This window comes from Phasianus colchicus, chromosome 4 (assembly GCF_987193195.1).
Source record: "Phasianus colchicus chromosome 4, bPhaCol1.hap1.1, whole genome shotgun sequence".
Taxonomy (NCBI): domain Eukaryota; kingdom Metazoa; phylum Chordata; class Aves; order Galliformes; family Phasianidae; genus Phasianus; species Phasianus colchicus.
The window spans coordinates 50,862,244-50,882,322 of NC_143439.1; the positions used below are offsets into that span (position 1 = coordinate 50,862,244).

General features: G+C 38.3%; 2 protein-coding genes across 7 annotated transcripts in view; one reads left to right on the forward strand and one right to left on the reverse strand.

Moving 5' to 3' along the window:
- Positions 1 to 12,444, reverse strand: part of KLHL5 (kelch like family member 5) — a 49,397-nt gene extending 36,953 nt beyond the window's left edge. For 2 of the 3 annotated variants that reach the window (XM_031588488.2, XM_031588487.2), the window contains exons 1-2: positions 12,222 to 12,444; positions 10,207 to 10,299 (exon numbers count right to left, since the gene is read on the reverse strand). The gene's annotated coding sequence lies outside the window, so the exon portion shown is untranslated. Of the gene's footprint in view, positions 1 to 10,206; positions 10,300 to 11,944; positions 12,160 to 12,221 lie in introns of those variants that run through there. The other variant, XM_031588489.2, reaches the window with a different exon arrangement.
- A 951-nt stretch (positions 12,445 to 13,395) lies between these two features.
- TMEM156 (transmembrane protein 156) overlaps positions 13,396 to 20,079 on the forward strand; it is a 29,122-nt gene continuing 22,438 nt past the window's right edge. The window contains exons 1-2 of one of the 4 annotated variants that reach the window (XM_090139559.1): positions 13,396 to 13,533; positions 19,184 to 19,465. In XM_090139559.1, coding sequence (XP_089995685.1) covers positions 19,207 to 19,465 — 259 coding nt within the window. In that variant the 5' untranslated portion in view covers positions 13,396 to 13,533; positions 19,184 to 19,206. Of the gene's footprint in view, positions 13,534 to 14,988; positions 15,180 to 19,183; positions 19,466 to 20,079 lie in introns of those variants that run through there. The other 3 variants (XM_031588478.2, XM_031588477.2, XM_031588476.2) reach the window with 3 other exon arrangements.

Here is a 20,079-nt window from a genome sequence, read left to right on the forward strand (position 1 = left end):
CCCTGCTGGGGGTTACTGACCTTTCTGGAGACCTCAGATAATGAATTGGTAGGACAGCCATTTACTTGGACCACTCAAACCTCACCTTTGATATCCCTTCTTCGGGTGGGTGCTGACAAATCCAAACGCCCACACCCATGACTACATTCTATTGTAGGTCTTTCTAATACACTAACACATTTCTTAGAAACTTGCTAAAAAGTAAACTGGGTGGCAGCATCTTAATTAAACACAGTATAAACACACTTTGTAAGGATTCCTTTTTTTTTTTTAATTTACTAAGGCAAAAGACTTCAAAGAGAATCCCAAACTGCTTACACACAAAGGTCTTTTCTGACCTTAGTTGCAGATGAATAACCATATTCTATCTTGCTGGGAATCATAATTTTTTGAATACAAGTACACAGCCCTCTTTGTGAACACGATTCTGCAAGGTTCTGTTGACATTAATGAGGTTGTGGAAAATTACTGGAAGACAGCTTTGAGAACTTGGATTTTAACTGATATGATTGATATTCTTAAGAGTGGAGCATTTAAATATGCAACTTCTCTCATATGAGCAGCTCCATGGAGTAAGAAATTAATCCTTGCAGACAGTTAGCAGGAGAGGAGTCCAGATTATACCTTGTGATTAAATGAACATTTGCATGCATGTTTTATGTTAAACTTGTAGTAAAAGACAACAAAATGAACTTTTTAATAAAAAACTTTTACAGACATTTACAAAGATTACATATGAACTGTTTGTTCATACAGATGTTAAAGGAAGATTACAATCCAACAAGAAGTTAAAATTTAAGTAACACCCCGTTACTCTTAAAATACTTTTAGTGCATAATTCCAGGGTAGATATGCTTCAAATACTCAGATACATCTAAGTACACTGGTGGGCTAAATAGAAAAATCATTATTTAACAAATTAGTTCTGTGTGTTTTTATTCATTGTGACTTTTTATTCCACTGGAAAGTCAGTTAAATTTTCAAGAAAGCAAATGTTTCTCAAATACATTTTTGAGAAATGTTTAAAATTTGAATCTCAACATCACTTTTTATGGCAACATTTTTACTGTCACCCCTGCATTTTGGCTTCAGAAAACTATTGCTGTCCAACATCACTGCATTTCAGACATAACATTTTCAAGGTACTTATTCTGTCAAATGAATTTAAAATTACCCATTTTCCAATTGAAGAGCTAGGGACTTAAAGGCTCAGCTAGTCCTTGTATTAATTATCTTTTTAAGTGCTAATTTAGAATGAAAATGTGAAAATAATTGAAGTCTTTGTTTTGTCTGCAAGAGTTGTTTCTCTGTCCTGAAAAAAAATCCCACTTCTTAGCAAAAGCATTACATATCAAAAGATGCATCTGAGACATAACTAGACTCATTAAGATATAACGAGGTAATACCTTACTGCCAGTATTTATAGAGAGCCTAGACATTTATTCTGAAGCACCAGAACAGTTCACTGACCATAAGACGTTCATGAATTAATCAAATACATACTTAGAGCATAAAAAGGCATTCAAAATTTAACACCCTTTGAAAAGAGATTTTAAGCTTTTAATTATTTCACGACATTAAAATAATTGTCAAAAAACCTGCTATAGACAAGCCCTGATGCTGCAATCCTGCTTGTATGATTATGCTAAAGTATTAAATGTTCACTATTTTTCTTCCCAGTTGCTGTGTTCTAGTCCAAAAGTTATAGAAATTGCTTAAGAAAAGATAGCTGTGCTCATGCTCTGTGATTCTATAAAACAATCACTTCCAAAAACAACTTTTTTTTTTTTTTAAGTACAAACACTTCTGATTCATGTTTATGTAAGAAGTCCCTTTCAGCAGCAACAGTGTAATTCACCCAGGAAAAAAAAAAAATCAACACAAAACACTACAGTTAGAGTGCACTGCCAAAGCAGAAACGAGCTGCTGCCAAATTCTGCGCACTGCATTGCAACTTTCTGCTACTTAGCACTGCACACCACCCTTGAGAGGTGCAAGCCATTTGCTCAGAATGCTCTGTCTTCATAGCACACAGCTTTACGCTAGCACAAAGAGATCTTTACAGAGCAAGGGCTTATTTTACAGTTTATTTTACTCAAAATAAAAAGGAAAGAAAAAAATTGACAGATTTCCATACGTTATGGAAGATTACACTACCAGATGCTAGATTTTTTTGGCTTGAGCAACATAGTGGCTCACACAGAACAGTTGTGACCAAGTTGTTTACATTCTTTAACACTGGAACATTGCACATCTGTTTCTCTCTATCCAGGTGATGCTCAGGCATCATCAGGAATGGCACCATTTACAAGCTAACACAGAACCATCTCTGAGGAAAAACTGCAGTAAGCTTATTCACTCTCAAGAAGTTGGTATTCCACGTATAGTGTGTTTTTCCAGCTAAAATTCAGTTACAATATGAAATAGACAACACTATGACATCAATCCCCAAACTGACAAAAAACAGTCTTCTATACCAAAAGGCTCATATAGTCATACATATATTAAGACAAGCAGAAGATTCTTATTTCATACACTCCAAAAATATTAGTATAGTTGATTCTAATGAAAACAAGGTAAAATTAATCCAGAGAAGTAAAAACAAATCACCTCCTCCCCTAGACACATCACTGCTATGGATGAGTTATGGCACAAACACTGCTCAGTAGATACATCACAGAAGCACAGATTACCCCAAGTTGGAAGGGACACCACAGAGATCACTGAGTCCAACTTCCAGCTCCACAAAAGACCACTCAAAATTCTTACTATGTCTGAGAGTTTTAATCCAAATGCTTCTTGAACTCCAGCACTCAGTATTGTGACCACTGCCCTGGACAGCCTGTTCCATGCTCACTACCTCTGGTGAAGAACCCTTTCCTAAAACCTTCCCCTGACACAGCTCCATGCCATACACTTGGATTCCGTCACCATCAGCAGGGAGCAGAAATCAGTGCTGTCCCTCTACTCCCCCCATGTAGGCCACCAGGAGGTCTCCCCTCAGCCTCCGATCCTCTGGGCTGAACCAAGGGACCTCAGCCACTCTCATACACACTGCCCTCTAGATCCTTCACCATCTTGCTGCTCTCCTGTGAACGCTCATAGCCTTATGTCCTTCTTATACTGCGGCACCCAAAACTGCACACAGTGCTCGAGGTATACAAGCTTCTGTGCAGCAGATACAGTATCCTCAGGGATCTGCTAGAAAAAGTCCCATGGGGATAAGGGCCCTGGAGATAAGAGGAGGCCCTTTGACTTTACAGGACTAGTTGCTGTGGCAATGGGAGACCTGCACTATTAACAGCTTGCATTTGATAATACAATCAAATAGGCATCCCAATTCTATTTCTGTACTTCCATAGATTAAGTGCCTTTATACCATAAGAGCCTTAAAGTAACAGCTGGATAGAAATAAACCTCCCTGGTGAGCTCAAGATTGGCTAGATAGAAAACATATCTACTGCCTGACTGTGGTTATGATCCTTACGAGTGCAGACTGCTAACTAAGGTAACTGGATGTAGAGGAAGAGAAAAAGCCAAGCCACGAGTTCTGCAAAACTTCCTGGAAATGTTGTTCCACAAATAATACGAATCTAAGGCACAGAAGGGAAAACGTCTTTAATTCTGTAATTGGATGCTAATTAATTTCAGATTAAATCTCGTATCAAATCACTACATATTCCATATTATATATTTATAATCAGTATCCAAGATATAATCTCATCAAGATATAAGTGAGGAACAACATCAATAAAATTATTTTATTTCAATCTGAAAAAATTCTACTTTATATTTTTGTAATCAGAAAATAAAACTTACAATAGAAATAGATACAGTAAGCAAAGAGAAAACATACACTGAGTAGTATTTTTCAAATATAATTTTATTTGAATCAATGTCAGTAAGTAAACCACTGCCAGTAAATAAATGGAGCTGTAGAACTAGCCCAGACTCATTTCTTGCACTTTAAGTTTTCTGTCTGCAGTTTTGTGCAAAAATAATCTCAGGCTCTCCACTTATCTTACAGGCTCTTCTAACACTAACTCCAGTTCCCCTGAATGCTTCATCTCACAGCCTGCTTACACACAGCCACACTTCCCTCCCCACCTTGTGGCAGACAGGTAGCACAAGAAAATCCTTGGCCGTATTTAGGCCCAGAAGCAGACAGGCTCACCAGGTGGCAAGTCAAGCAGTATTACTTATTGGACTTCCATACCTACTCGTATGTTTTCTATACCTTCTAGAAATTCAAGCATACAAAACGATACATACTGTCAGAGTTTGACTGAAATTTACAGACAGGCACAAGAATTATTGTGAGGGCTGATAAACCAAAAGACACAAATCCAGCTTCTCTGGGCGTACTACACACTCACAAGTTTCTTATCTGTTGCTTCTGGGCATGCACAACTGCCTCACCTTGACTGGCTATATATCACCCGAGTGTGGATTTATAAGCAAAGTGGAACAAAAAAACCATCACAGTATCTGACAGATTGCTCAAACATAGCATTCAAACACAGACCTACCTTTCCACAGCTGTATGAAGTTAAAATGACCTTGAGAAAGAAAGCAACAACGGTAGCATTAAGTCTTTAAATCATTAAAGCACTCACTGAATTAACTGTTTAGCTATCCCAGAGGCGCACAGACCCATCATCTCAGCTGCCTCACCTCTGATTTCATAAGACTCCTAAAACATTTCCTGTTCTGCGCAGAGAGAGTACTACGCAACAGCAACATAAATAAAGTGCCAGGAGGAACACAGGACACTAAACAATGGGAGTACAAGAACTGTTGTCATTCCTAGCAGTATGGCATCCACGGTCAAGCTAGTATGCTTAAAGAAAACTCAAACTCAGTTGGCTAAGCTGTAAGAAGGAAAAAGTACGATTAACAAAAAGCCTTCTTTATTGGCTTATCAAATGTTGTTTCTTCTCCATCAAATCTAACTAAATCTAAAGGAAAATAAGAAACTAACATATTGCACAACCACATATAGTACTCATTAGCTTCAGATGGTTTGCAATCATCTGCCAACCTATCTTCACCATTAGCTGAAAGTACTAAAAGAAGTACTCACCTAGCTTACAATATTTATAAAGCACTCATATTTATAAAGCTTGTGAATTTTCAGACAATAATGCCTGAATATTTAAGGAAATTAACACTTTATCTGTTTTAAGTGTAATTGCTCTCCAGTCTGTTTCTTATCAAAAGTGCAATTTTAATTTGTATTTGGTAATGAAAAAATCTGCCAAGAAAAGTTGTTACTTATCACTTCATCTGCCCACATTTATTATAAACGCATAGATTAATTTTAGTTCATTACTTCTATGTGCTTTATTTCCATGCTTAAAACGCTACAGTTCCTGGTGAAAAGCTTGCCAGGCTTATCAAGTTATGATAACATTATTAGATGCTCTACTTTTGTAATGTTTTAATTAGACAGTTTGAATACACAAGCTTGTGATTACATTAACATCCAAACTACTGTTTCGCTCACTAAATGTAAAAAGATCTAAACTTTGGTTTCATCTTCGGCAAAGACAAAGTGATCATTTAATATCCAAAAGCAGCTTTTAGGCCATCAGAATATATTTTATAATATCTACCAACAATGCATCTTGCACAGTGTACGATGAATAATCAATGCAGAATACTTTATCTGGAATGGCAACCAGCAAGCTAATAGCTTATTTACACAAACAACAATGTAGATTGTCTACTCATACCAAGTATGGATTGCTTGCATGCAAGTTCCATCACCAAAGACACCGAGAAAAGTTTTACTTCCCCATCAGTTCTGTCATTTCTCCTCACCGTGTACATGCTACACATCAGCACATCATTTATTTCGTAATTCAGACATGCTGCTCCCTGCATTCTTTACAGCAAAGGATAGTAAACCTCTCTGGACACGATTCTTACATTAGGAATACGCACACATATTACCTAGCAGGTACTGTGAATATTTCATTTATTCTAGAGGAGTATTTTAAGGTGATGCTGTTGACTCTGAAAATGAGACTACGGTAAGCATAAGATGTGCGCTTTTATTTTTAGAATGATGGATGACACCATTTCTCCCCAAACCAACTCAAATCTATACTAGGCAGATTACTTTACCATCTTCATCTTGCCTTCAGAGCCCATATCATACCAGAATACTATCAGTATTCAGCTTTTACAGCTTCAAAAGAGGAGACAACAGCGAGGTGGCAGAACAGAAGGAACATCAGAAAACAAACACGAGAAATTTAAAAAAATAACCTAAGAGATTTGAGATTACTTATCTCTCTCCTTTATAATTATTTTTATTTTGTTCTAATTAAGATTGCATGACAATGTAGCAGTTTTTGAGAGCAGGCTGATATGAAGATGCAGAAGGCATTCTGACCACAGCACAGGAGGAAAGAATTCCTTCCCTTGTCTTTCTTCATTGTTCTCTCTCTTACAATAAATCTATACAGTAAGTTGGATTTAAGAATTCCAAGGGAAAAAAAGAGGAGTCCTTAGAAAGTGAAACAGCCAACAGTTTGATAGGCTGCAAGATGTGCATATTTGATGATAATACTGAAAAGGTTATGTGCAAATAGCTCCTGCAGTCAAAAATATGGCTGTCAACAAACACTGATCATAGTTACCAAACCACAGGTAAATGAAAACACAGTGCTCTTCCATTTATTCTGAAAACACTGTGAAACATACAGAAGCGGAATAGGAAGTCCATTTTGCTCCATTTAAGTCCAACTTTTAAAATACTGCCTATTAATTAAATGAAAAGAAGTAGCTTCAAGGAAACTAGCAGGAAGGAGAGAGAGCAAAAAGGTTAAAAAAATCAAAACTTCTCACAGTTGCAAAGTTGAACTACTTTTTATGTTTCATGTTTAGTCACAGTTTTTTTAATTCTCTTTAGTAATTGCTATTAATGTGATCTTTCAGAAGAAATACATACCTCAGCTATTAGTTAGCAAAGTGCGCGCGGCAGAACTTTTCTTCTCAAAGGTTTAAGCTCAAATTAGAACTGATATTGGAAAGGAGAAATTGTTTCTTAACACAAACATCTTCCAGAACACTGTAATCATAGAACAAAGAATGATGAAATAAGTAATCATGGTTCTGGCCTCCTAATGCCCAGTGTTCCAGAGAGCTAATTAATTTTTCATTTTATGTTCTCCTTTCCAATGCTGTTTGTGTAATGCTTTGCCAAGCTGAGAACTGCTTTATTGATGAAGACAGAAAGCCTACGGAGCTGAAGTCTTCAATTGCAAGCCATAGGAAACATTTAAAGAAAGACTACTAGAAACGGGCCTTAAAACGAGAAATTATCCACAGCACTCTGCTAGTTACTAATGTTTAATACAAAAAGAATGAAAACTTATCCTCTCCTTCATTTCCCTGCATAAAATTGAGGATGTGTAAGAACGAGAAACAGCTTACATTTTCAAGATATTTTTCAAAGGCTTAAAAAGCTGTAGTCATGCAAAACACTTGGACAAATTATGGCTTTTTGAAACTGTAAGGGGATGACAGAACTCTGAAACAGCTGCCCAAGAGAGAAGTGAGGTCTGCTTCTCTGGAGATATTCAAAACCCATCTGCACTTTCCAGTGCAATCTACTCTAAAGAACCTGCTTTAATAGGGGGGGTTGGAGAACCTGATCTTCAGAGGCCCCTTCCAACCCTTATAATTCCTTATCATTGTGTTTCTGTGACAATCTCAAAGTTAAAAAGGTATGCACCCCTTAAATAGGAAAGCACTTAGAATACAGTTTAAAGGACATCCAGAAATATAAATACAGTATTTGAAGATAAAAAGCCTACCATCACTGAATGCATAATACAAGACCACACAAGATTTCACACATAAAAATAGAATGTTCTATTAAGTGAGAATTTATTGAATTGCAACCTATTGCAAATTTCAAGGAATTTTACTGAGAGTTTCTTAAAGAATTTAATGGAGAGTTAACATAGATAGGCTGACTATTCTGACAGTGTGTCAGCTAAGGCACGGCGACAAGTTTTCAGATGTGTTTTTAGAAGAGAGGGAGCCATTCTTCAACCTTAATTTTCTGCTTTACAAATACTTCTTGCACCATTATATAAAGTTTTCCATTAAGTCTGAAAATCCGAGGGATACTCTTGGAAAAAACACAGATTACTAGTCAAAAATCGTTCTTCAAATTCAATCCTGTTGTCAAGGAATACATGGAATTTCAACATCAATTGCACCTGTAGCTGAAAAGGTAACGAGCTGGTAAAACAACCCTATGAATTGACTGAAATTAATTCCTTTCTCAACTTCATAGTTTGTCCTCTTTAAAAATGCCAGTGTTGTCCATAAGATACAGTTACTCTTCAGCAGCCCTGCTTGATAATTAGGTGTTCTACCTTGCAGTAAAACAGAAGTGTTTCTCCTACAGTGAGCTACCAGGAAAATGCATAGTAAACCAGTATAACATCAAATACTCTCCTACTGCAGGTACTGACAGTCATCATACCTATCAAAAGTAGTTTGACTGCCAATTACTGCCACTATCACTACCACTAAGGCAATGCTAAACTTGGGATATGGTGCTGAAATGCCCAACAAGCTTTTCGTTCCTCAAGACCTAGAGAAATAAAAATACTGAAGTGCTAGAGGCTCACAGGTATGCATTTCATTTAACCTAAATACTTACCATACCAACTAACAATGTTAACATTTTCCAATACACTGACTGTTGAGAAATATTTGTGATACAAAAGAAAATTATAATTTACAGATCTTATAAAACAGCAATCTAGAGTAAGAATACTTCCAAGTGTTTAATAAGAAGCAATAAAAAAAGAACAAAACAACCAACTCCCAAAAAAACTACAAAGTGACCAATACTGCTCACAGTACACTTTGAAGGGACAAAGGATGGCAATAGACTCAAGTTGAAAACTTTCAAAACAAAGGATGTCTTAACCTGGAAGCGTTACGGCCACGCATAGGAAACATCCAAAGAAAAATAAGACCTTTTAATAGCTCTTGCCCAGAATTCTCAGTTATTTTGTCACCACCTTTAAAAAAAAATTGTCTTGAGTTGTGTACTTCTGGACTAGAATTGTCTCAGCAGACAGCTACAAAGGATATCTAGTGCTCAGCAATCATTCTGAGTTGAATCAACTTGAAGCACACTTCCTGTTATTCCAGTGTGCAGATTACAACAATCCTCTAAACTCTCTGCTCCTGCAAAGCCACTCAAAGCTCTCAGCTCCACAGAACAAAATAAAGCATCTTCTATCAAAACCAGTATATATGATGTATGTATGATGATGTATGTACATCTTAAATCACTACTGACTTGACAGATAAAGAAATAAATAAAGACTACCTCTCTTCAGCATTTGTATCATGACATGAATGAATTCTGGACAATGGTGAAGTACACAATTATTTCACAGAAACTGTTTTATCAACATCCCCAGTGCAGACATATTTCACAGGGAAGAAAACAGATTTTTTTTAATTTTATTTTTCTACATCCTCAGCACTGCCTTTCTTACCCTCATCACTATTTCTTCAGCAGTATTTTACTTTACAAAGAGTTCAGATAAAGCCAGATTGTGGCAAATACTCCTTTTTCTCCCCCGAACATTCTTTTACCCCTTTGCTTTGTGTATGTGTCAAAGCTACTGCGTTTGAAAATGGCTGTGGCTTAGAAAAATCTTACTACTTTCCATTTAAAAAATGCAAGAAAGTAAAAGCCAGTCAGTATTATCAATGTAATGAGATTTGACTGAGCAGTCCATAGGCTTCTATCATAGGCATTTTTCTACAGCAATATTTTCTCTTACAAATTCAGTAAGAAATTTTCCATTTTTTTCTATAGCGATTAGAAGATCAGAGGATGGAAGTTTCTCACGTATTTTGAAAAGATTATAATGAGCGTTATAGTATTACTGACATCTTCTATAAAGCATGTTTTGATAAACAACAGACATGGTAAGTGATAAAAACACATACAAACATTCCAAACATTAGAATCTGAGTCCACAAAAGCAAAGCAAAGTCAAATCCTGCTTGTGTGCACCCATCAGGAGGAAGCCCTCAGAGATGTGTAGTACAAAACTTAATGAAGGTGTAACCATGAAGGCCCAAATCCTTTGTGGACTGAATTCGCATTAATTGTAGCATCACTCACTACTGGAATTGAGTAAGTACAATAATTACCTATAACACCAGAATGATCTCTAGGTGTGTACAGAATCACGTAGTTCCATTTGTCTTCCTCTTTCCAAGAAGATGAGGTAGGCAGAAAATAATCTACAGACAGAAAACAGTGAGAAGAAGTCAGAACCAGGAACTGAAAAAAACCTTGAGAACAGACTGCCTACTCTATTCAGTCAGAACTTTCAGTTGTCCCTGAGTTCATAACTTGAAAAAAAGGAGATTAAAGTGTACCACTGCGCAACCGTCTCCTCAGATCCTTCCACAACTTACACGTTACATATACAACAAACTGTTCAAAGAAAGAGGGGGAGAGTATGAAATCTGAATACATAAGCTCTCAAGAAACACTGCATTACAAAATTATTATTTTTTTAAATAACCTTAGTACATTTTCACTACTTTGCCTAGCTGTAGCTCCAGGAAGAATCCAGCCTGCTGAGACAGCATGCATCCACTTTTTGAATCAAAGTGACCACAGTCACTTTAAGAAGAAAGAAAACAGCCCTGTAAGGCACCTGCGTGCATAATGTGATATCTCATATCTGACCTGCAACAGTTTGATCTCTCCTACCAGCTGCAAGGACCTTCCAGCTATGAGAACAGTAACAAGAACTCACCTGGAGCCCATAAACTCATCACTCCTACATGGCTGCATTTGTTAAGGCCATGCAGCCAATTAATACACATATTTATCATCTCAAGTTGCTTTGTTGGTTATTTTGAATGAAAGTTTAACAACAATTTTGTTCCCACAGAAAAAAAGCAAAAGGTGGATAGCGAGGTTTAATTAATTAATCGTTTAATTAATTAAAGAGGAATTAATGCATTCTGCCATTTAGCTGCAATAAAAGGGAAATCTAGCCGATAAAGAGGAGGCAAACCTTCACCTTGTGTTTTGTAAAGGAAAAGGAAACACAGGAATTTCCTAAAAGCTGAAAAATCTCTCATTATTGGGTGATGTTCTGCCCGTTTAGGTCATCTCCCTTAGCACAACTTGAAATGCTGAACTACATCAATACTAACATGGAGTATCAGTACCACTGATACTGGTGATCTAGAGTAAAACGGCACAGCTTCATCCAGTGTGTGTCACCAGTTAGCAACAGTTTGCAATTAGCTTGAACCATAACAGTTTAAGGCAAGATTTTTTTCAATCTCTGTGGATTTTCTTCTTACTTCATATTCAGTGCCTTTCTAACACAACGCTTTAAAATCTACATGCTGGCTGGCTTCAGCAGCAGACCTGCCCTTCCAAAGGACATCCTCAAAGGACATGAGGCTGATGATGCTGAAGGGCAGCAGAGGAAAGCACTGCCTCAGCTGAGGGCTACTGCCATCAGTTTGGGTCTGTCCTGCATCGTGCCGCTCAGCATTGTTCAGCGAGCAGAAAACAGGAAAAGCGTTAAGTTGGAAACGTGATCTCCGCTAAGAGGAATGCATCTCTGAAGTTCAAGCTTTGTTGTTCCTTTTTTCTTTTTTTGCTTTGTTTTCTTTTTGTGTTTTTAAAAAGTCTTTATCTGCGTGCATCTCCCGGAGTTCTGCTGCAAAAACACCTTCACAAGAACGGAAAGCACAGTTCCGGGAAAGATCACTGAACACGTCTTGTGACCCGTTTTCCAACGTGACGCATCCCCACAACACAAAGCGTTTGTCTCCTTAAAAGCTGCCGACCTGACCGCGAGTTCAAGCTTTTTATTCCTACCCACGCTCGTAACAAGACCCGAGCGACGGCTCTTACTGAAAATAACACTTCGATTTCTTCGCGGTTTCTTCGGACGGCGGGAAGTTGGAGCAGCAGCGGGCTGACAACCGCTCCGCCCCTAACGGTGCCAGCCGGGGCGCCCGCCCGGGGCACAGCGCGCCGCGGCACCGCCACCCGCCCGCGCGCCGCCGCCCTCCCTCCCTGCTCAGCCGCGGGAGCCGCCCCCCGAGCCCTCCTCCTCCGCGCTCTCTCCTCCCTCAGCCGGCAGCCCCAGCCCCCTCTCCTCGCCGTGCAGCTCCCGCCGCCCTCTCACCTCTCGCGGTCCGGGAGGGGCCAGGAGAGAGAGAAGAAAGGAGGGAGAAAAAAAATAAATAAATAAAAAAATCACAAGGGAGGCCCCGGCACCCCCCGCCCTCCCGCTGCCGCTCTGTGCCGGGAAAGGCAGCGGGAAACGGGAGGCCGCTCCCCGCCGCTAACGGGTCCCCATGGGCCCCGCCGCCGGCCCCTCCCCGCGGGCGCTCTCCGGCGGCTGCGGCCCCGGGGCCGGCCGCGCACGCGAGGGGAGGGGCGGGGCGGAGCCGCGGCAGGGGCGGGGCTTTTCGCCACGCCCACTTCGCTCCGCCGGCCCCGCCCCCCGGCCTGAGCGGGTGGCCCGCGCGCCGCCCCAGCCAGCGGCCCCGCTTCCGGGCTGCTCCCCTCGGCGCCGCGCGCCCCCTGTCGGCTGGGCGGCGAAGGGAGGCGCTGGTCCGCCTGTGCAGTTCTCCTTAATTAACGCGGGTGCGGACCTCGTTCTGCGCGCTGTGTACCCTTGTCTGCATTTTGACACCGCGAAGCGAATTATTTCTCTCGTTCTCCCCGTCCTCCATTTAGTTGAAATAAATCAGCAGTGACACAAGGCACAACATTTAACCTCCTCTCGTGGCACCGCGTGGGGCTGTGGCAGCCTGTGCTCACCCTTTCACAGGCGCACCCTGACCTCTGCCACACTCCTCATAGCACCTTACCGCTGACTTCTGCCACCCAAAGGTAGAATAATTTTCCAAATTAATAGACTGTGTGACAAGTCAGATGTGCCTCTGACTGATAAAGCTGATTTAAGGGTGTGCGAGATCATCGGTGAAGCGTGGTGGGACGTGTTTGAAGGAGATGTATGTCGGGCTTTCACTGCCTAATTTGTAAGGACATGCAGCCTGCTCGGCTGAGTGCTCCGTCTGCCTGTGGTCCTCATGACTGACTCTGAAAGGTTTACTCAGTTTTCACTAAATTTCACTGAGAAGTAGTGTTTGCAAAGACACTAATTGCTTCAAGCTGTGGAAAAATTATTAACTAGGTGGACAGAAGTGTGTCTCCGAGCAGGAAAACTCCCGCTTTTCACTGCAGTCAGTGGTCAGTCCAGGCAGACACCCATTTACACACACACAGCTGTCTCAGGGTAATCATGTGTAGGCGTAGGATGTCCTTGGGGTGCAGGGACAGGTCCTGTGCCGTTCTCCTGAACTGGAGACTGAGCTAAAACGTGCCTGGAAAAAGTCTGAGTGCCTTAGAAAAGGATAGACATGCATATTACTTGCCAAAGTCCTCCTGCAGTTTCTGAAAGACTTCTTCATTCCGTCTGGGCGAAAGGGGTGAGTAAACACCAGCAAAACCTAGGAAAGTATAAGTAATATGGGAGATATTTCAGGCGCAGCACAGTCTCTCACAATGTAGAGCTAATATGCTAAGATGGCATATAAATGGTGCTGCGGTTATAGTTTATATTTTAAAGTCATACTGGTGACTTTCTGTATCATTGCAGAATGGGGCTCTGGGTGATGATCCAGCTGTAGCTGTTCCTGTCCATTGCAGAGGAGTTGGACTGGATGGCTTTTAAAGGTCCTTTCCAACTCAGATGTATTACGTATTATTATAATGATTGCTACTTAAGTTACACCCTGGTGTCCAAATAAAATTAGTTCATTTTGCTTTCTTTTAATTGATTTCATCACATAAAATTGCTACATTTAAAATTTTTGTGTTAACAAATTTGTATTCATTAAAGCTTCATCAAAAGTCTTTCTATAGTGGGTTAAATTCCACCTGGCCTTACTCAACTTCTGAGGCCACTAGATAACATTGGGGGCATTTCAGGTTCATGGGATATTTCTTATCTTAACTTCAATGGCATTGCTTCTTTTTGTCAGTACTCACTATTTAATGGGTTGTAGGAAAAATTCTGCAGGAATTAGGAAAAATAGAAAGCAACTACATTAATTAATTCTCTCATACTTTAGGTGCTCTACATTTGAGAAAAATTGTATTTACATATGCATTATCCAGTATACTTTTATACAGAACATTCCAGAAATATTCTTTGCAGTCTCATCTGGATTTCACTTTTCTAACTGGAAAGTTTAGCTGTAAAACTATGACTACTAAGTATAGAAATAGTAATGGCTCTTTCCAGACTTTCCATGATGTAAAAGTTAATAGCATGCTGAAGACACGGTACAGATTTGCAACACATCTGCTGTCCTTTGAGAATAGAGCAGCAGTGATGCTATGAACATCTCATCCTCAGTTCATTGGACTTAAAACATTGCTTATTTACCATATCAGAAACTTGAAGTTGTAATGATTGAATCACCGATCTATCGAAGTCTTAAAGATACAGTATTACACGAAGTTAAATATCATATGCACACATCCTGGCTCCAGTGCACATGTATATAAATGAAACGATAAAATCTACATATCTGACTCATCTGACTTATTTTTTAGTGAAGTTCTGACTTTTTTTTTTTTAATCTTCTTGGCCAAAGGATAACAAAATTTCTTCACAAAGACGATTGTATTATTGTTCAGAAGGTATATGAAAATGGCCATTAGGGGGTGATGTTCCTAAAACAAAATTGCCCCACATGAATGAAATGTTTTCTATGTGTGAGTTTTCTTGTATTTTCATCCTGATACATTAATTTTATCTTCACTGTTCCACTTGAATCATTCTCAGACATGCCAATGTAAGGACAGAACTACTCTCTCTACAACTTAATGTAACAAGGAGTAAAAGAAAAAGTCATATTAGAAAAAGGAAATGGATAGATGTTGTTTTGCATAAAGCCCACACCACGCTGAAAGCTAAACCAGGAAGGAAGTTGCCACCACTGTGCTAAATGGGAGTGCTACAGTGGCATGTGCTTGATTTTGAGAAAATCAGAACTCTTCAGGTTAGCACTAGGAGTTCTCACCATGTTTATTTTATGTTTACCTGAGTTTTTCAAAGTCCATGAAGGTGAGTGATCAGCTTTTAATGGACCCCTTGCTTGTTCTGAAGTCTAATTGCAATTGAAAAGTTGGCATGTGCTTTCCTGAAAGTGATAGTTACGATGCTATACTCGTATAAACTGTGTAAGTTGTATATATAGATTGTTTTCTTCAGATTTTTAACAAAGTTAAACAGAATTAATTATATATAGTAATTTGAAAATAGTTTGCTGTTTGTTCATGTACATTGCAAAATTTCTGGTAACTATATGCATTTAACTGTACTTTTTACTTGCTTCCTCATGAAGTTAGTAGTTGAAAGGTGTATGTTAAGTAGCAGCTACCTATGTCTTTAAAAAATAAGTTTTTTTTTTTTAAATCTCTCAACACAAATGGCTATAAATCTTCATAGGTTAGTATCTGGTATGAGACATAACCTATGAAGGATATAAGCAGAGGTACCATGATAAAAAAGTAGCGCAGAATTGGTATTATAACTCAATAAAGCAAATCTATTTACAGAAATCCCAAATACATATTGGTGATCCTAAAGGTCAATAATGTATTTAAGATGAATACAAAATATATGAGTGCAACTAATGCATTCAGCGCTTTCTTAAAAAAATCATAAATAAATTAATATTAAAATAGCTTTGTCACAGCTGTTCCTATGTAAGTTTTTGTATAAGATAAATCTTATAATAAAAAGAATCCCCTTGACAGCTGGTGTGTTCCTAGACCTTACTACATTATTTATGAAGCAATTTCTTTATGAAGTAATTTTCTGCAAACAAATTAATACCAAATATACCAAGATTCGTTTACTTACATTTACATTTTTATATTGATTCACCAAAACCAGCCACTGTGACAATGGCTAGAATATAATTTACAGATTTTCATAGATAATAAACCAACGAACTATCGTAAGTTTCAAACATTATGAAAACAATCATTCATTTTAAGATGTGGGAATAATGCATGTTTTACCTCCACACAGAAGTGATCAAAGGACTTACAAGCACAGACAACACAAATAAACAATGCCATGAATATCAGCAGAAGAAAACATTGATGTTACTGTCAAACATGCAAGAGTAATTGCATTTTTCCACTGTAATTGTCCTAGATTGTTCTTCTTGGAGTTGCTTCATGCTGCAATAACATGATTGTTACAATTCTGGAATTTATGTATGGTCTTAATCACATTATGTATGAAATGAATATGAGCAGCGTGCTGCTGCACAGAATTGTATTTGGAAGATTAGAATCATAGTCATATTTTGGATGTTCTAAAAATTGTAGAATAATAAAAGACTGTGCAACAATGTCTGAATTATGTGAGAAAGTAAATACACTGAACAATTTAATATGAAAATTTCAAGGAATTTGGTGTTTGTATCACTGAAAACCTTCTGGGAACTGTTTTTAATCCAAAGTGTGTAGCAAGCTTAAAATGTACAGAATTACTTTCTCGTAGGTGTTTCAAATTGCTGGCTTCCATAGGAGGCTGTGAACATTACTTCCCCACAAAAATTTGTTACTGGAAATCTTCACTGACATGTAAAAAGTAGCCACTGTGCCTTCTATGGTCGGCTCCTAAATGACTGGTTGAGACCTGGTTCCACAGGCTTGTCTAAGATCACATTAACACTGCAGGTACTTCAGGTTTTTAATATAATGTAAGTGAAACTTTGAATTTTTTTACCCTAGGAAAAGTTCGAGCATTTATTTTACTCCAGAGTGGGAATAAAATTGAAGATTATGCCTTCTCTGTGGGAGAAATCTAACCCAAGCCATTAAAAACTTATCAAAAGAAAACAGTTCAGTATCACCAAAACTGAAACTTATTTCCTACAAATTTGTAAAGCATCTATTTGGCTGAAAGTCTCTGAAGCTTTACACTACCTTGGTTTAGAACAAGATACTGTTGTTGTTTTGGAGCTTGATGCTCTCAATTCTGGTCTTGTCCTCTAGGTCTGGCTATTTGATGGACCGTGTCCCCTATAAATCTATCCTTGTGTACTCCCCATGTTGTGCTGTAGGCCTCTGACATCTCTGATGTATTATGTGTTTGCTACTATTTCTGCAAAGAAGTGATAAAAATGTGATTTTGTATACTGCTGAATTGATTTGAAACTGAGTATCATAGATCAAAAGAAGAAAAAAAACCAGTCAAGCTAATCCAAAATGAAATATTTATTATTTTCTTAAAGGCAAATAAGTTTTTTTACAAATTCAGATTTTCCCTATGAATAATTTCATTTTAATAGAATTGAATTTTCAGTAGAAAACAAAACATACAAGTAAATAGAGGCTTAGTAAAGGATTTAATAACCAGAGAACTTCTTAATATTAAATCTGTGGGTTACAGATTTTTCTCAGAGGATGTTAAGTACCCTCCCAAACAGGACAGCATTCAAACTTTTCCAATCATTTAGCATACTCCTTAAGCTCTGTAAATTGGCTAGCATTAGGCAGTTCTTGAGCCTTTTTGGTCACGTGGAGCATGAGATGCAAAATGGAGTTCATGGTGCTGTGCACAGACCCCCCTGACCACAGTCAGCAGACTCCCAGGGCTGTGTACAAACTTGGTGAAAGGGGCCTGGTGGGGAACTGCCATTTGCTGACCTTGAAAACTGTGGCAGTAATCTTTGACCAGTTCCCCACATGCATGTATGCCTTACCAGGAAGGTAAACATTTTCTCTGATGCTGGCTCATCTGACTGGAAGATGGCTGCCCAAACCACCTCCTGCAGCTGGAAGAACTGGGTCTCAAGAGCCTGCTCCACTCCAGGATGGTCAGATCAAAAGCATTTTGAGGAAAATATTTTGACTTCCCTAATGGAAAGATAAAATCTGAGATTTTTTCTTACCTGCTTATATGATATCTTACATTTCAATGTATTATGTTTTATGAGTTTATCACTTTCTGATGTAATGTTAGTAAAGTGAAGGTAACTGACTTTGGCACTGGATTTTGGATTTTTTTTTTCTGTTCCTGCCTGAAATCCTTCACCGATTTGTTTCTGAGGCCAGTCAGCTCTGATATGAGCACAGATGGCTGTTGAAAACTGTCAGATTGCAGATAAGTACTGGAGCAATCAAAGGCTGTTTTCCTATCTATATGTAAGGATTTATGAACATATCACTCATAATGAGTGTTAGATGCAGAATTTCCACATCACAGACATGCAAAGTTACTACCAGAATTGGAAGCTTAGCTACAATACTATGGGTTAGCACCACATCAACTCATGGGAGGGATTATTTGTGTTCATAAATACATATTTCATGGCGGAGTCCCAGAAGATTTTTAATCTTCAATTTCTTTCATACTGAAAAAATAGTTCAAGGTTAACTCAAGTAGAAACAGAGTTCATATAATAAAGCTTTGCTTTTATGTAGAAGACGGTTAAAATAACATGCATTAATAATTAACACTGTGGGGTTGTTTTTTTTGTTGTTATTTGTTGCATTAATGTGCTTCAGCTGCAGTAATTTGGTACTGAAATACAACTAACAAAAACTGTGCATTAAGTTTAATGATTGAATCGAGAAAAACCAGGAAGGGTGGCTGGAGGATTCAGCAGTATTTCTGTGGGTTAAGTGTCATTGGAGAGAAAGTTTTCATTCTCCTAACTATTTTACAGTGTGATCACTCTGGTGGGTTGCAACTGCATGGTTGCAGGGCTGTGTTTCCTGTTTCAAACACAAGTGGGTTTCATTTTCTCTTCAAGAAATTTGAACAACTTTGAAACAAGAATGACACTAGAGATCACCACAAATGCAGCTCAGTACTGAAAGATATTCCATGTAACTCAGCAATAAAATCCAACATGTATGTTGGGAGAATATTCTCTGCTCGCTTCTCCTTGCTTGATGGTGCATGCAGTATTCTGCCATAATCCTCAAGGAGTGCATTTCATTGTATGATGGTTAAAGGATATTTTACATGAAACTTAAATGCACTTACTTATCCCTGTACTCTAAGAGATGGTTTGGCTAATACAGTTACTCTTTCTTTTTCAGCTAACACCGTAGTTGTATCGTGCATGGATACCTGTTCATTAAATAACACCACCTTTCCACTTTGTACTTTTAATACTTCTTGCAAAAGATCGCTGCAACAAAAAAGAGAAAATCAGATTGTCTTACTGAAGACCATTGTAAATCATTCAGATTTCCAAAATATTCCATGTATTTGCCTCTCCTCAAGTAGGGAACAACAGTCAAATACTAAGTACTCAGAGTTTGAATCCAGCAGAGATGTGAATGTTGATCATCAAGAATCAAGATCAATAGATAAAAAAAGTAAGTAGGAAAAGGAAAGTACTTTATTTGGAAATAATTAATTATAGCATGAGATGCATGGCTTGGTTTGGTAGTTGAAGAAGATGATAAATATGGTGCTGGTTCTCCATTGTCTTTGCAAACTCTATCGGTACTGCTGTTGGTTTTTTTTTGGTTGGTTGGATTTTATTTTTTTTCCTTAATAGCATTCTTTGCATTGCTGCAAAACATCGTTTTTTGTCATATTTGTAGCAGCAGTAATTCTTGCTTGTGAGTGCTGATTTCTTTTCTTTGAGGATCTTGTGTATGCGAGAGCATTCATTATCTTAAGGTCTGCAAGGAGTGTTGTGAGATTGTCTTGTCCAAGTATTTCTGTTGCAAATTTGACCCCTACCAGCTGGGTTTTATGAACACATTTTGATCTCTTTTTTTTTTTTGCTGGATTTTATAAAATATTTATTTGTAGAGTTCTGTAGTTTCTGATGAGTTTTCTTGATAAGTTTAATTTAAGAGTCACTGTGGATCTCTGCTTGCTGATGGCTGATATTATATGATGAAAATTTGCAATCAAGTATCTGAAGAAATAAATTGAAGATGGTAACTATTTAAATGGCAGCTATGCAGAAATTAAAAGA